The sequence below is a fragment of the Nannospalax galili genome, unplaced genomic scaffold (genome assembly GCF_000622305.1).
Source record: "Nannospalax galili isolate Female #2095 unplaced genomic scaffold, S.galili_v1.0 scaffold78, whole genome shotgun sequence".
In the NCBI taxonomy this organism is placed as follows: Eukaryota; Metazoa; Chordata; class Mammalia; order Rodentia; family Spalacidae; genus Nannospalax; species Nannospalax galili.
In genome coordinates this window covers 4,817,474-4,835,053 of record NW_008343387.1, presented here as the reverse complement: position 1 = coordinate 4,835,053, position 17,580 = coordinate 4,817,474, and the positions used below count along the sequence as shown (strand labels likewise).

The 17,580-nt window shown below is 38.4% G+C and overlaps 1 protein-coding gene across 4 annotated transcripts in view; it reads left to right on the top strand.

The window, feature by feature from the left end:
- Fbxl4 (F-box and leucine rich repeat protein 4) overlaps window positions 1-17,580 on the top strand; it is a 71,428-nt gene that overhangs the window by 31,475 nt on the left and 22,373 nt on the right. For 3 of the 4 annotated variants that reach the window (XM_008839613.2, XM_029566706.1, XM_017799772.2), the window contains exon 6: window positions 4,427-4,640. In XM_008839613.2, the coding sequence (XP_008837835.1) occupies window positions 4,427-4,640 (214 nt within the window). The remainder of the gene's footprint in view (window positions 1-4,426; window positions 4,641-17,580) is intronic. The other variant, XM_029566707.1, reaches the window with a different exon arrangement.

The window sequence follows — 17,580 nt, the reverse complement described above, 5'->3', positions numbered from 1 at the left end:
TGGCCAATTTAGTCTGCTGCTGTTGCTACTGTTTTTTTTGGATCGATATATTGTGTAATGATGTTAGAGAGAATATGACTATATTGATTAACCCACTCAGAGTAAAAAATTTACAGTGTCTGAATCTTGCAGGAGAAAAAGAAAATTACAAAGGGCAGTATAAGAACGGCCGTTGTCTTTATTGTCCGTTCACATTCTGTCAAGCAAGCCAACTTGGAAGTTTTCTTTTCCCTGCTCTCTATTAGGTTTTTGGTGGCTAGCTTGTCATGCCTCTTTAAGTTCTTTGGAGGAGAAATTGTCCATAATGAGAACAAAGATAGAAAAGGAATGTCAAGTGACTGTAATTCAATATGAAAGAGAAATGTGACTGAAAGTGCTTTGCTCAGCAATTAAGACTATAAAGAGATAAGATACCCAAAACCTCTAATTCTAGTAGAGTTCATATGCTTCTTTTTAACTTTTCTTATCTGCAAATAATTTCAGAATTATTAAATAAAAGTTGAATATTTCGGGGCCTGGAGAGAGGGCTCAGAGGTTAAGAACACTGGTTATTCCTGCAGAAGACCCAGGTTCGAATCCCAGCACCCACATCGCAGCTAACAACTGTCCTTCACTCCAGTCCCAGGAGGTTCAACAGCCTCTTCTGACCTCTGCGGGCATTGCACGACACAGGTGCACTTATCTACATGCAGGCAATACATGCATACACATAAAATAAAAATAAATAAAAATTTTTTTCAAAGCTGAATATTCCTTGATTCTCTGAAACCCCACATTCATTTTCAGATTGCTAACATAAATAAATGACTCACCATAACTACTTGTATACTCAAAGTAAGGTAACAATTTTAATTTCGTTGTGTTTGGGGGACTAATTTGACCCTATTAAGGGAAAAGTCCCTTTAGTCACTAAAACCTTGACTAAGAAGAGGAAAGCTAAATTTATGAAGTGAATTTTTAAAATTGGAAGATTTACTCAAATTATTTTTCAATGTCAGATATATTTTTTACTTGTCTTGATGCTGTGACAGAATTCCATAACAAATGTAGTGTTAGGAAGGAAGGGTTTATTTTGGCTCACAATCCCAGGGCCGAGTTTATATGGGGGCAGAGAAGGCATGGCAATAAACTCTTGAAGCAAGTGTGGTCACATTGCATCTGAGGTCAGGAAGCACAGAGAGACATAGATGCTAGTACATAACTCACTTTGTTCTTTTTTTTTCAGTATAGTATTTCAGCCCATGGAATGTCCCCACCCACAGTTAAGGTGGGTCTCCCAGCTCAGTTAACCTAATCTAGATAATCCTTCACAGGCACGCCCAGATACTTGTCCTAGATGCTGTCATGTTGACGTTTTTAACACTATATTTGGTGCTAAATCCTGTGTGTACCAAGGATCTAGTTCAGTCTCCAAAGGATTTGAAGAATCATATAAAATTCAATATAAAATACTAGTAAATAGAAATTGTAGTTAGAAAAGCGGTGGGAAACAGTGATGCGGCGCTCCATGTATGTGCTGGAGGCATGTCATCAGTTAGTGCTGGATCCAGAGCCTCAGTGTCACCACATTTGGTGCCATCAGGATGCAGCGTGCTCTCTTCTCTTCACCAAGTTCACAAGGAGGTGGTTTTCCACTTTGGCTCAAAGCGGCTGGTGATTGGGAGCCCCTTCTCTCTCAGAAGCCAAAGCCTTTAGAGTGATGCAGTGAAGTGCCGTGTCCCTCTGATGTACTCGCTCTCTGTCACCTGTGCCTTCTCGCACCGCCTTGCTCTATTGAGTGTCCAGCTCCGACCAGAAAGCCCGTTTGCCTGGAAGGGCTTCCTCTGGATGTCCCCTTTGCTGACCTCTTGTGCTTCAGGTCGTCTCCAACCCCTCGTGAAGCTTCTCCCGTCACGCGCTTATGGCCCTTTCCAGCTTTTATTTTGCCCTTGGCATTGTTCACTCCTTTTTTTTTTTTTTTTTTTTTTTTTTTTAATGTGTATGAGTGTATTGCCTGCATGTGTGTAAGTGTGCCCATGTTGTGCAATGCCCTTGGAGGTCAGAAGAAGGCATTGGGTCTCCTGGAACTGGAATTACAGATGTTGTTGGCTCCCATATGGGTGTTGGGAATTGAACCCAGGTCCTCTGTAGGAGCAGTCTGTACTCTTAACCGCTGAGCCATCTTTCTAGCTCCATTTCACTCTTTAATATACTGTTTATTTAACTCATTTTCTTGTTTCTAGTCTCCCCCCCTCACTAAAATCTAAGTCAGCGTCAGGAGAGTAGGGATGTTTTGTCAATGATATCTCCCAGTGTCTGCTGTCTGTGTCATTATGGAAGTTCAGTAGCTGTTTGCTTCGTGCATGAAGGTGCTGGATGAACACTGTAGTTTAGCTAATATAATTAGCACAGGAAATAGAGTTATGGAGATCCAAGCAAGGGAGTCACAAAATGAGCCTCAGAGTTTTAAAGGAGTGGCAATTGTGTAGAATATCACAAATCACATAATGCAAGTACTTATAAGCTTAAAAGGAAAAGGTAAATTTAGGTAGAGCAAAATACAAATGGTGGGTGTTTGGGTGTAAATGTGTGGACTTTTTAAAGTAAATCAAAAACATGAGAATTTTATTTTTAAAGAGAGCTATGGACTGGCAAGATGACCCAATGAAGTAAAAGTCCTGGCCACGGAAGCCTGACTACTTGAGTTAGATCCTCAGAACCAGTATAAAGGTGGAAAGACAACTGACTCCACAAAGGTGTTGCCCTCTGACATCCACCTGCACGCTGTGGAATGTGCTTCTAGGTGCGCACGCGTGCCCGCGCACACACACACACACACACACAGTTTTTTTAAGTAAACGAACTATCCAAGATATAACTTACATTTTAATGTTTGTGGGGCGTTTTGATCTTGCAAACTGCTTTCATATATTACTTTGATATTCAAAACCATGAGACAATGTGGTAAGTGCTGTTCGAGTCTGCCTTTTTACAGCAGAGAAAGTGTTGAGACATGGCAGATGGCTCTCTGTGGTCACTCCTTGGAAGCAGTAGAACAGGGTAAAAATAAAAGGGGAAGGGAGGCTTAGAGAGATGGCTCAGAGGTTAAGAGCACTGGCCACCCTTCCAGAAGACCTGGGTTCAGTTAGCCACATGGTGGCTAACAACTGCCTGTAACTCCAGTTACAGGGGATCCATCACCCTCTTCTGGCCTCTGTGGACATTGCATACAAGGGTGCACTTACATACTGCAGGCGAAATATTCATACACATAAAATAAAAATAAATAAGAATTTGTTGTGGTTCTTTAGTTTTTTGGTCTTTTTGAGACAGGGTCTCCCTGTAGCCCCAGCTGCCCTGGATTCACCATGGAGACCAGGCTGGCCTTGAACTCATAGAGCTCTGCCTGCCTCTGCTGGGATTAAAGGCGTGCGCCTCCACGCCAGGCAGAATTTTTAAATCTATATTTTCTTTGTAGTCCAGTGTTCCTTTACTTATATGAGTGATTTAGTTCATCTGATTATATATGATTTAGTTCAATTTTATTTTGCATACCTATTTGTTAGGTTCTTAAGTCCTCTAGGGAAAAAAAAAAGCTGTGGTTATAAGTTAATAGTGCTACTGTGTCCCATGTGACACTAATGGTAAGATAAGGTTCAAAAGAACTTGATGGGGATAATTGGTGTACTTTGGTGTACTGTGTGAGGGTTCAGTTTACTTAGCTGATAAAGTTTCATATACTTAAATACTCCCAGATTTGGGTTGACATGTAGATTATTTTCCAGTGATAGCCATGAACAGAACTTTTCAACTCCAACTATAATGCAACTAAGATAAATACTGTAATTCTCCTGATAAAACATTTTCTGTCCTTTATTTTGGATTATTTCTGTATATTTTGTGTGCAATCGAATATTTTATAATTTCAACATCAAGCAATCCAGCTACTAAATAGTAATAGCTACAAGGAACATACCACAACAGAACAGTTAAACCAGCCTAGGTATTCTCTTAATTAAGCAGAAGCTAGTCTGATTTGTTTTGAGGTCATTTAATTAAAGCTATCATTTTGTATGCAGTGTTCAAAATATATGACTTTATTCTGAATGGGCATTATTAAGGTGTGCTATATTCTCAGAGTGTAGAGTTTCATTGTTTTTTATTTTATCAACTCAGATGTTAATTACAAGTTAAGTAGAATTATCTCCTCTGTAAATTTTCATTTGACTTTGTACAATGTGAATCTATTTTACCTTCTCAGCTTATTTTAGTTAACTATGACCTATTTCAGTGTTCATTAAAGAAGAATTTAAGTGAAACAAGTTAGTTATTTTCTCTAGTAGGAATCCATTCTAAGAATGTCTGTTCAGAGGTGATATAATTTCAGAGTTCTTAAAAAAAGTATTTTTAAGTTTTATAAAATATCCATGAAGCATTGTTCCCACAGGTTTCTGAGGGTGTGTGGATCCGAATTAGTGCGCCTTGAATTATCTTGCAGCCACTTCCTTAATGAAAGTTGCTTGGAGGTTATTTCTGAAATGTGTCCACATCTTCAAGACTTAAATCTCTCATCCTGTGATAAGCTACCACCTCAAGCTTTCAACCACATTGCCAAGCTCTGCAGCCTTAAACGACTTGTTCTCTATCGAACAAAAGTAGAGGTAAGAATAACTCACTTGTGTCTTTCCGAGTGTAACAGCCAACTGAATATTTAATTGCTTTAATTATTCATGTGACTTCTGATTTTTAAGCAAATGTTATGACATCACCTGACTTTTAGATCTAGTTTAGTCTCTTCAAAGTTAGAATACATCATAGCTTTAAATGATAAGCAAATGTTCTCCTTTGCACTCTTTAAATGTTTGCTCTATCGCTCATGTTCCCAGGTAAGGAAATGAGCAGTGGAAAGAGGGTGAGCCAAGGGCTTACAGGGATTGAATTAGAGGAAGAGGCAGGCAGGTGATACACAGGAGGATGTTTGCTTGGAGTGGGAGGAAACAAAGTACAAGGTTAAGTACCTTAATACCTTCCAAATGAACTAGACATGGGGTAAAGTTAATGGCACTATATTTCACAAGGCCCACGTTAATAAAACAAAATCATTTCATATGCATTAGTCTGCTTGCTTTCTTCACATCCGTCTCTAGGACCTCTTCCCAGGTCAGTGTGGTAGCATCCAACTTTTTTCATGCATGTTGTATTGTGATCTAATTACCACTTTCTAAATAATCAACACTCATTTTTTTCTAGGCAGTTTCATTTCACAAAATGTCTAAATAACAGTCTTCTGCATATAGTTTTAATATGTCTGCTGTCATCACTGTAGGGCATTGACATTGCTGGATTAAAGACAGATGCATAGCTCCCATAGTAAACACCTACTTTCTATAGCATACTTGTTCTACTCCAGACACGTTTGTCTGCTGTATTAGTTATTTTCTTTATTGTGATAAAACACTGTGATCAAGGTAACTTAAAGAAGAGTTTGAGTTTATGGTTCCAGAAGCATTAGTCTGCCATGGTGGGACGCATGGGAGCAGGAGGTGCTCATATCTTCAAGAGGCACAAGAAGCAGAGAGAAACTGGGGGTCCTGCAAGGCTTAAGAGCTCTCAAAGCCCAGTGACATGCTTCCTCCTACAGGGCCACACCTCCTAAGAATCCTTTCCAAAACAGCACCACCACCTGGAGACAAACTGTCCACGCACTTAGAGCCTAGAGGCAGGGACATTTCATTCAAACCACCACACCTGCTTTCTATTCCTTAAGCGTTGGTGGCTAGTCCCAGCTTGGGGCTTTGTTCCTCTCCTTATCTGGACTTTGGCTTGTTGCATATCTTAATAAGATTAACATTTTTCTGGCTTCTTGGACACTGATTAAAACCAGTCTCTTCCACTTTGCTTCTCTTGTCTCACCCAGTTCTATTTCCTTTTTTGCATCTCTATCATGCTCTGAAGGTTGACTTTCCTTCTGCTATTTTGTCTCTTCACATTAGGATATATAATTATATATGGTAGTAAATAATATCTGTGTTTTTCATTGCTTTATTTCTGGGTTCTAGAATAGAATTTGGTGAATATTGGCCATTCAAGAAATGTTAAGCCAATGAATAAAGATAACCCAATTACTTTTCCAGAATGATGTCAATGACTGTCCCATCATAGTGTGCCTTTTCCTGTCTTGAATATTTGTTTTGTTGTTCAACCTTAGTATTTCAGTTTTTTTTTTAATCTCTAAAATAAAAGTAAAAATCTCATTGAGTCGAGGACTAAATTGTGTGTTACATACTTAGTACGCAGAGCAATATAGGCTACTAATAAAGGTAGTAGTAATATTATGACAGTTTTGCAGTATTACATGTTTACTATATGATAGGAAAGATCACCCTCACTATTCTGTTCAAACACTTTTTTTTGTGAATCTCTATATGTTTATTCTTCCAAATACATCTTTCAGCAAGGGTTTTATTTGTCAGTGTAGTCATTATATGTCATTTTGCTCTCTAATAAGGTTCCCCATCTGCTCAAGTGGGTTTTGTTTTACATCTAAGGACATATTATAATTTTCTTCTCTTAGACCCTAAATAATTCTGGTTAAATTTGTCTTTTGCATGTTGGCCTTTCAGGTGCTAGTTTTCTCTTTATTTAATTCTAAATGGTTATTCCTAGTGTAAAGGAAAAATAGTTTTTTAAAAAATGTAATCTAATAATGTAATTTAATATCTGCTCCCTTATTGAATGCTTATAATTGTTCTAATCATTCTTTACTTGTATCTTTGAATTTTTTCACTTCACTGTTACATAACCTGGAAATTAATATAATTTTTATTTCTCTGCTAGTGTTTTAAGTATGATGCATTAGGTATAACTTCCTAGATGATGTGAAATAATAGAGTCTAATCACTTTTGCCAGTGTTTTTCCTAATGCAGTGGAAATTCTTGTTATTTTTTAACAACATGTGAAATATTTTACTGCCTGTTAGGTCCCAGGAACTATTCTGCATGCTTAAAGCTCAGTAGTAAACTAAATAGACAACTTCACATGGAGCTTACTATTTTTATGGGCTTTTATTTTTTTGGTGTTACATTTGATGAGTGATCTTTATCATCCTTATTTGATTAAGAATATTATATAAAATATTTTCTATTAAATTTGGGGGCCTCTATTAGCACACACTGTTTACGTTGCTGGGAAATCCCTATGTGTTTGTTGGTGCTGTTTTGGTGCTAGGGATTGAACTCAGCCTTGTACATGCAAAGTGCATCTTCCCACGAAGCTGAACTCCCCACAACCCCTGTAATGTTTTAAATTTAGTGCATAGATAGGTTGATTTCCTAGCATTTTGGAGCCATATTGCTTGGTGTGGATGCTGACTATCACAGCTCCCTGCAATTCCTTTTAAAAACCAGAGAGAGCTACCACCACCTTGAAGGGCCTTGAGGATCAAATTCTTCAAAGTATGTAAAACATCTACACCAATTCTTGATTCATAGTAAATGCTATAGGAGGGTTTATGTTTTTTACATCTACTGATTTGGTGAGATTAGTTTTGTTTTTGTCTTTTTTTTTAATTCTCTTACCAGGTTTGGGTTTTAGTAGCTTACTAAAGTGATTTAGAAAGCTATCTTTCTGTGATTTTAAATAACTTGGACAAATGCAGATAGTCAGAATTTACTTATAAAAACATCTAGGCATATAGCAATTTAGTGGTGAATCAGAGTAGACACTTGTTGTTGGGGGGATGCTGCATGTAGTTTTTTTTTACCCCGTCTATGAAAACTTGAAAGTATATGAGTAGAAATTGTGATCAAGTGCAGTTGGGGGCACACTATTAAGTTATAATTTAAGGGATGACCTGGTATCATGGTAAGACCTTGATTCTAATTATAGCCCTGCCAGTGACAAACTTTGTGATCTAGGTTAAGACACAGCCTCAGAGTTCCAAAATTTTTTAATTTTAAAATGAGAGGACTGTTCTTAAGTACCACTTTAAAAATATTCAGGAAGACACCAGAAGATGGAAGGACCTCCCATGCTCATGGATTGGAAGACTTAATATTGTGAAAATAGCCATTCTACCAAAAGCCATTCATAGATTCAATGCAGTGCCAATCAAAATTCCCATGGTATTCTTCACAAATTAGAAAAACCCATCCTAAATTTCATATGGAACCACAGAACACCCTGAATAGCCAAACCAACCCTGAGCACAAAGAACAATGATGGGGGGATTACTATACAAGATTTCAAAATATATTACAGAGCTATAGTCATAAAAACAGCATGGTACTGGCACAAAAATTGACCCATTGACAAATGGAACATCATTGAAGACCCAAACATGAGTACATGCAATTTCAGCCACCTGATATTTGACAAAGGGGCCAAGAACAAATGGTGGTGGCAAAACTGGATCTCCTCCTATAGGAGAATGAAACTAGACCTTTATCTTTCACTTTGCACAAAAGTCAACTCCAAATGGATCAAAGAATGTGAAACCTGAAACTTTGAAACTAGTAGAAGAAAACATTGGCAATAACCTACAAGATATAGGTGTAGGAAAGGATTTTCTAAACTGGACATCAGTTGCTCAGGAATTAAGGTCAAGAATCAACAAGTGGGCCCTCCTTAAACTAAAAAGCTTCTGTACAGCAAAAGAAATAACCAAGGAAGTAAAGAGAAAACCCACAGAGTGGGAGAAAATCTTCACCAGTGACTCATCTGACAAAGGTTTAACATCCAGAATATATAAATTCTCATAAAACAAGAAAGCAAGTGACCCAATTAAAAGATGGGCTAAGAATCTGAACAGAGAGTTCTCAAAAGAAGAAATAAAGATGGCTAAGAAACATCTTAAAAAGTGTTCAACGTCATTAGTAATTAGGGAGATGCAAATTCAAACCACCTTAAAGTTTCACCTCACCCCAGCCAGACTGGCTAAGATCAAAATAACAAATGATACCAAATGCTGGCAAGGATGTGGAGAAAGGGGAATGCTCCTCATTCACTGCTGGTAGGGCTGCAAACTGGTTCAACCCCTATGGAAAGCAGTGTGGAGAACTCTTAAAAAACTACAAATAAACCTACCGTTTGACCCAGTTATACCACTCCTTGGCATATACCCAAAGAACTCGTCCTACTGCAGAGATACTTGTACATCTATGTTGGTTGCTGCTCTCTAGCTAAGAGATGGAAGCAACCTAGGTGTCCCTCACCTGACGAGTGGATAATGAAAATGTGGTTCATTTACACAATGGAGTTCTACTCAGCAGTAAAGAAAGAGGAAGTCTTTGCCAACTATTCGTCTAACAAAGGGTTATCCAGAATATATAAAGTACCCCAAAATGAAACACCAAAAGAACAAGTAATTCAACCACCATGTGGGCAAATGAACTGAACACTTTTCAAATTAAGAAATGCAGCTGTCCAACAATTACATAAAAATATGCAACATCAGGGAAAGGTGCACCGAAACTACAGAGAGTCTATCACCCTTGGCAGAATGGCTCACATCAAGAATGTAAACAGCAAGTGTTAGTGAGGATGTGGGGAAATGAAATGTCTCTATTCTGTTAGCGGGAATGTGAGCTCGTCGAGCCACTATGAACACCAGCAGTATGGAGGTTCCTCAGAAATCCAAAAATGGGGTCTAGAGAGATGACTCAGTGGTTAGGAGCGTTCGCTGCTCTTGCAGAGGATCTGGGTTCGATTCTTAGCACCCATATGGCATCTAACAGCCATTTTTAACTCCTGCTCCAAGGGATCCAGTGTCCTCTTCTGACTTTGCTGGGGTATTGCATGTATGGGTGCACTTCCTTAGCAATGATATGCATAAAATAAAAATTTTTAAAAACTGCTGTCATCCAATTAAGTATATTCTATATTTTAAAAAAATTTTATTGAGCTTTTGTACATTCCATACAACAGTTCTTAAAGTTTAGACCCTCTCCCCATCCATCCTCCCCTAGCCCCCCACTAGACCTCATATATTCTGCCATACATGATAAGTCCTATCCAGTCAAACATTTGTACCTAGGTATCCTTCAGTGCAAATTCATCCACTGGGGTCTAGTCAGCCTATGTAGAGATCACAAGGCATACTCTCCCTCCCCCAGTAGTAATCAGTCTCCAATAATGCCTATTCTAGGGCCAGCCCACTACCTATTTCTGTCCCTCCACTCTGGGTCCTTGTCTGATTGAGTCGGCATGGGTCCTGTGCTGGATTCCCCCATTGCCACAAGGTCACATGTGCAAGCTTCCAGTGACCTAAAAGCCTCTGCTTCCCTATGTTCATGAACCATCCCTGGCTCCTACATCCTTTCTGGCCCTTCTTCCAAAATGTTCCTTGAGCTGTGGGTGGGTGAGGTTTAATATAGGAATTCTATCTAGGGAAACACACTCTGCAGTCTCCTGTTCTTTAAAACTTGGCCAGTTGTGGCCTTCTGTGTGCATCGCACTCTGTTGTATTAGGAAGCTTCACTGGTGAGAGTTGAGGGATGCACTAGTTCTCTCTACCCCTCGTTCTGCTATGTTCCATGAGCCTTAGGTGTAGAGGTTCCACCGTAGATGTGTCACTTAGGACTGGGCATCCCTCAGATGTATATTCTCTGTGTCTGACCAGTTGTAGGATTCCACAGTAATCTCCATCTGTTGTAAAAAGAATCTCCTTTGACGAGTGGTGTATGCTATGCTTGTCTGTAAATACAAGGATCCATATTTAGCATGTGGTAAGAAATTTCATTTGTCTAGAGTTATGACAGAGATAGGGTTTTCTCTAGGATCTGTGTCCTCTCCAGTTCATGCTAGGAGTACCTCAGTGAAGGTGGCCTGTATTGGGAACCACTTTAGAAGATGTGATCCTTGAGCTGATTTTCTTGTGGTTCATTTTATTTTGTTTTTGCAGAATTTGATGAATCCTTTATAGTCGAATGCATGATACACTAGGTAAAGGAAAGAAATTTAGAACAGATAGGATAAAGAACTAGTTTTTTTCTAGTGTTTGTACCAATGGAATAATTGTAATAGAGTTAGGCATTACGGTGACTGGAAGAACCTGAGCCCTTTCTATTCTTAACCTTCATATTACATATGATAAGCATTGATTGTAAGCACTTTAGCCACCCAGAATGGTCTATTTCCATGAGAGTAAGACTTTCTTAAAAAGTCTAACTTGTTTAATAGACTTCCAAATACTTAAAAAGAGCAGTATTTATTTTGAAATAATTTTAAACTTCCAGAAAAGTTAACTTTATACCTTCAAAAATTTTCCCATATACTTTTTCTCAAATTCTCTCACTCTATGCATATTTTTCTCAACCATTTGAACATTATAATAGGGACATGCTTTGCTCCTAAATGGACATGTGTCTGCAGCTTTTTCAACTGTTACCGGCTGAACTGTGTCTCCTGAAGATTCCTATGTTGAAGTCATACCCTGCAGTGCATCAGAGTATGACTACAGCCTGGCATGGTAGTACACACCTTTAATCCCAGCTCTCAGGAGGCAGAGACAGGCAGATATCTGTAAGTTTGAGGCTAGCCTGGTTTACTTAGTTCCAGGCCAGCTAGAGCTACGTAGTGAGACCCTGTCCCAAAACAAGCGAACAACGAGTATGACTACATTTGGAGACAGGATCTTTAAAGGTATAGCTAAATTTAAATGAGGCCATTGGTGTGAGTTCTAATCTAATCTGAGTGGCGGTCATTATTGGAAGAGATTGGGTGGGACACAGATACACAGGGCACACTACATGAAGATAACTAGAAACTGCATCTGGAAACCTGGGGGAGGCCTTTGCAGAAGGAACACTAGGAGCTCCTTGATCTCAGACTTCTTGCTGCCAATTGTGAGGAAGTAAGTTTCAGTTGGCTAAGTTACCTAGTCTGTGGTGCTTTGTTGTGGCAGTCCTAGCTAACTAATAAAATCCATAAAGGAAGGCATGACAGCAGCCTTAACACAATGCAGAAGGAATGACTTTCAAAGGCCTGTGCATTTCCTAAAACAGTCTGGGCTACTGTTCCCAGTTTGAGCCTGTTTACCTTTACTTTTGTTTGGGAAAAAAAAAGTATCTGGAGTGGGAAGTGAGAGTGGAATGACAGATATCTCAGTAAGAATGTCATTCTGTTGCTTAGCAGCAGACAAGAAGACCAAGAGTTTTTTTTTTTTTTTAAGTTGGACTTTTAAATGGAACACCTGCATCCAGTTTTGATTGCCTCACTTCAAGAATGATAGAGTATAAATTGAAAGAATCTGAAGAAGTGAAAAACTGATTATAGGTATTGTGGGGGACTAGTATATGACAGTTATCCACATGTATGGCTCAGCAACTGTTTACAGACCTACTAGACTGTGCCGACAGTTTCAAGGACCCCTTTGCCTGCATCCTCATGAACTAACATGCAACAAAAGTGGTGGATCTTCCTTTCTGTTGGATAACAGCACGTCTGTTCTCTTTTTTATGTGCTATTTTATTCCACAAAGCATATGTAAGTAAAAACTTGTACCTCTTGTTGCTGAAAGTGCCTTGATTTTTCCACAAAAGATATGTGAACTGTCTATTCAAAGCAGTATGATTTGAATTGGTGACATGAATTTGCTTTCTGACATGCATATGGGTTGGTCTGCATATTGCTTTCCTACCTGATTTAAAAATATTGTGCACTGGCAGCCACCAGTGGCCTTTCCTTTTATAAAGTCAGTGCAGCTACTTCTACTCTTGCCTTTCACTTAGTAGAGCCAATGCTGACAGCTGAGTAGACAGTAAAGAGAAAATAGTTTTGGCTACTACTGATGTTAAGTAATGTAGGCTGCCATTAGCTGTTGTCTAAAATGCTGTCTGTTTCAGACAGATTAATTTAGCTAGAGAATTTGAGACAAAGGGATATACTAGTAATCACTTTGCTCTTAAAAGACCCAAGATTTGGGGTTGGAGAGATGACTGAGTGGTTAAGAGCAGTGACTGCTCTTGCAGAGGACCCAGGTTCGATTCCCAGAACCCACATGGCAGCTATGAACCATCCTTAACTCCAGTTCCAGGAGAATCCAAAGCCCTCTTCTGACCTCTGCGGCATTGCATGACACGGGTGCACTCACATACATGCAGGCAATACACTCATACACATAAAATAAAAATAATAAATATATATTTTTTAAAAAGACCCAAGATTTGGGGGGCTGGAGAGATGGCTCAGCAGTTAAGAACATTGGCTGCTCTTGCAAAGGACTCAGGTTTGATTCCCAACACCCACATGGTGGCTAACAACCATTTATAACTCCAGTTCCAGGGGAACCAACACCCTCTTCTGACCACTGCAGGCATTGCAGTACATGGGTGCACTTCCATGCATGCAGGCAATATACTCATACACATAAAATATAAAATATAAAAAAAATAAGAATCAAGATTTTTAATAATTGTGTTTATTGACTATAACAATAAAACTAGCAAATGTTTTTATAGTCCTATATATATGTCTCTAGGCAACAACATATTTGTACTCCACTCTCCTGATTGGCCTTGTAGAAGTCCTGAAGGAAATATTTATGAAGCCTTTGGTGGCATTGGCTTTGTGTGACTTCAGTGAGTGGGTTGTGGTGGTCAGGATTAAAATGCCTACCTTGATGATACAGTGAAGGAGAAAGCTACCCCTTGGGGACAGACTAACTGAGTACAGTTTTGACGGTCTCCAGAAGCCAGGTATAAGAAATCTCCAAGAATCTATCAGGAAAGGATACTGATAGTGGTGACTGATAAGTCCATTGTGAAGGTTAGCGTTAACTGACAACTTGACAGAATCTGTAATCACCTGGGAGATGGACTACTGAACAAAGCTGTGGGGGATTATCTTGACTGCATTGATTGAGATGACCTATACACTGTGGGGTTGCCATTCTCTGTCTGGGATCCTGGACTGAGTAAGAGGCGAGAAGGAGCTGAGCAGCAGCAGACATTTATCCTTTTCTGTTTCCTAGTTGTGGGTGACTAGCTGCTTCAAGTTTCTGCTGTCTGACTTACCTGCCATGATAGACTGTACCCCTGAACTGTGAACCAGAATAAGCCTGTATCCCTTAAGCTGTTTTTATCACAGTAACAAGGAAAGAAACTAGGATGCATTCTCTCATTGTTGGTATATATCTTTTTTTTTAATTTAAAAAAAATGTGTCTGAGTTTTGTATGCTTGTATGTAAGTGTACCTGTGTCGTGCAGTGCACATGGAGGCCAGGAGAAGGTATTGGATCCCCTGGTACTGGAGTTAAGGACGGTTGTTAGCCACAGTGTGGGTGCTGGGAACTGAATCTAGGTCCTCTGCAAGAGTGGCCAGTGCTCTTAACCACTGAGCCATCTCCAGCTCCCATTGTTGGTATGCCTTAAGAGCAGACAAATTGTAATACTTGCTTGGTGAGCATGAAATGAGGATACTGAAAATTATGTGACTTAAATGCTTAAGACATCAACATAAAAGAAGGTGATACTTGTAACTTTTATCGGCATATGTGAGTTCTACAAAATAATACATGTGTGTTATATACGTTGATCAAATTCATTGCTCCATCATTGCCCTCTCTTGTCCTTTTCCTCCTTTGAGTCTGGTCCCCTTTCTCCTTTTAAAGATCTAGATTGTGTGTATGAGGGAAAACATGCAGCATTGATCTTTCTGAGACTGGATTACTTTATTTAATTTATAATAATGATTCTTAATTCCTTCTATTTTCAGTAAATGACCTAGTCTCACTCTTCTTTGTGGCTGGATTATACTCCATTGTATGTATTTCCTTTTTCCAGTCATCTTTTGATAGACATTCTGGCTAATTTCATACCCTGGCTTTTGTGACAGCTTAGCAAGGCAGAAAGAAGTGCTCTTAGAAGAAGATCATCTTTGGACCTGAGCTTTCATCACTGGACGTCTCGTGGATGGATAGGCCCAACAATAGATGTCTCAGACTCCTCTTTCAAGCTTCCATGACAGCTTAACCCTTCCTCTGATGGAAACACGACTTATATTTCAGTTAGGTTTTTGACAAGTTCAACCAGTAGGTAAATAACCATGTCTATTTTTTAACTGCAAATATCTGCTGTCATCCATATGAGCTGTTAGGGGAATTGATTAGTTTAGTCATCTGCAAGGAAAGATGAATTCAAATATATTGTGGGCAAGATCTACTACACTGGTAGAAATACATTCTGACATGAGAATCAAGGCAATGGTGTATGAATACTTAGTCTTACATTTTGTTCTTTCATAAACATGGATTATTGGATCTTTACAGTTATCTGAATTTTGTACTGAAACTAGTACTTTAAAGCTAAAATTCTGAGTCTCTGCTTTACAATAGCTTTACAGCATCTATAGTCGGTTTAAAGTATGCTCTTCCCTCCCCTCAAAGGCCTTGCTTAGGAGCTCTATTTGTATCATTTATAATCTTTGACCATTCTAATGGATCAAATTAATTAATGGGATAAATTAATCAGAAGTCTAACTTTTCCACCACAATATTTATCTTAAAACTCAACTTGTAAGACACTGTTATTTTCAAGTTGTGATTGTGTATTATATAATCTATGCAACATTTTATATTTAAATTCTGTAAAGAAAACATTAAATTATTTTTATTGAGTTTAAAATATATTTTATTGAGTTGTTGTACATTTCATATAATAGATCTGAATCAGAGTTAGACCCCCCCTCTCCCATCTATGCCCTGCCAAAACTCCCCAGTGGATTTCATGCATTCTATCACATGTGATAAGACCTATCCAGTCAAATATTTGTACCAAGATGACCCTGATGCAGGTTGACCCACTAGAGTCTGGTCAGCCTACCTAGAGTCACTCCCTTCAAGATCTACGCTCCTTCACCTAGCAATAATCAGTTGCCAGTTGCTCTTCGGCTAGGATTGGGGCCTGCTGCCTATTTTCCTCGTTCTGTGCTGGGTTTTTGTCTGATTGAGTCACCATGGATCTTGTGAATGCTGTCACCATTGTTACAAGTTCATCTGAGCAGGTTTCCAGTGCCGTGAAAGTGTATTTCCTTATGGTCATGCATCAACCCTAGCTCTTATAAACTTTCCAACTCCTCTTCTCCAATTGCCTGTTATAAGTAAAGACTACTGATTTTTATAGACTGATTTTATAACCTGCCACTATACTGAAAATGTTGATCAGTTCTAGGAGTTTTCTGATGGAACTTTTGGGATCTCTTAGGTATAGTATCGTAGTGTCTGCAAAAAGGGATCATTTGATCTCTTCTGTTCCAATTATTACTCCTTTAATTTCAGTCTCTTGTCTTATTGCTCTTGCAAGAGTTTCAAGCACTATGTTGAAAAGGAGTGGATATAGTGGACATCCTTGTCTGGTTCCTGATTTTAATGGGAATACTTCAAATTTTTCTCCATTTAGAATGATGTTGGCTGTGGGTTTGTTGTACATAGCTTTAATTATGTTGAGATATGTTCCCTCCAGTCCAATTTCTTTTAGAACTTTTATCATGAATGCTAGCTGAATTTTGTTGAAAGCCTTTTCTGCATCTATTGAGATGACCATGTGGTTTTGGTCTTTATGTCCATTTATATGATTTATTATATATATTGAATGACATATATTGAAGTATCTCTTCATCTCTGGAATAATGCCAATTTGATCATGGTGGATGACCTTTTTGATGTGTGTCTGTATGTGGTTTGCAAGTATCTTGTTCAGAATCTTTGCATCTGTGTTCATTAAGGATTTGGGTCTGTGGTTTTCTCTTTATTGTTGTTGCATATTTACCTGGTTTGGATATTAGAGTGATGCTGGCTTCATAGAAGGAGTTTGGGAATTCTCCCTCTGTTTCTATCTTTTTCAATAATTTAAGAAATATTGGTTGTAGATCTTCTTTGAATGTCTAGTAGAATTCTGCTGTGAATCCATCTGGGCCTGGGCTCTTTTTAGTTGGGATGTTTTGTATTGCTGTTTCAATTTACTTATTTGTTAATTGGTCTGTTTAAGCTGTTGATCTCTTCTTGGTTTAACGTTGGTAGTTTCCATGAATTTAGAAATTCATCCATTTCTTATAGACTATTGGTTTTTCAAGTATTCCCTTATAATGTTCTGGATTTTTTTTTTTTTTTTTTGGTATTTGTTGTGATGTTTCATCTCTAATTATGTTAATTTGGATTTACTATTTCATCTCTTATTTTCTTAATTTGGGTTTACTGTTTCTTTTGTTTAACTGGGCTAAGGGTCTATCTTGCTTAACTTTTCAAAGAAACAGCTTTTTGATTCTTTGAGTTGCTTTCATTGTTTCTATTTCATTAATTCTCCCCTGACTTTTGTTGTTTCTTCTAGTCTACTAGGTTTGGGTTTGATTGTCTTACATTTCTAGAGTCTTGAGTTGCACTGTTAAGTCATTTATATGTGCTCTTCCTGATTTTTTAACCTAGGCACTTAGAGCTATAAATTTCCTGCTTAGGACTGCTTTTAAAGTGCCCTGCATCTTTGGTTGTGTTGTATTATCATTTTCATTTAGTTCCAGGAATACTTTCATTTCTTTTTTAATTTCTTCTTTGACCCATTTATCATTCAAGAGTGTGTTGTTTAATCTCCATGAGTTCATGTAGTTACTAG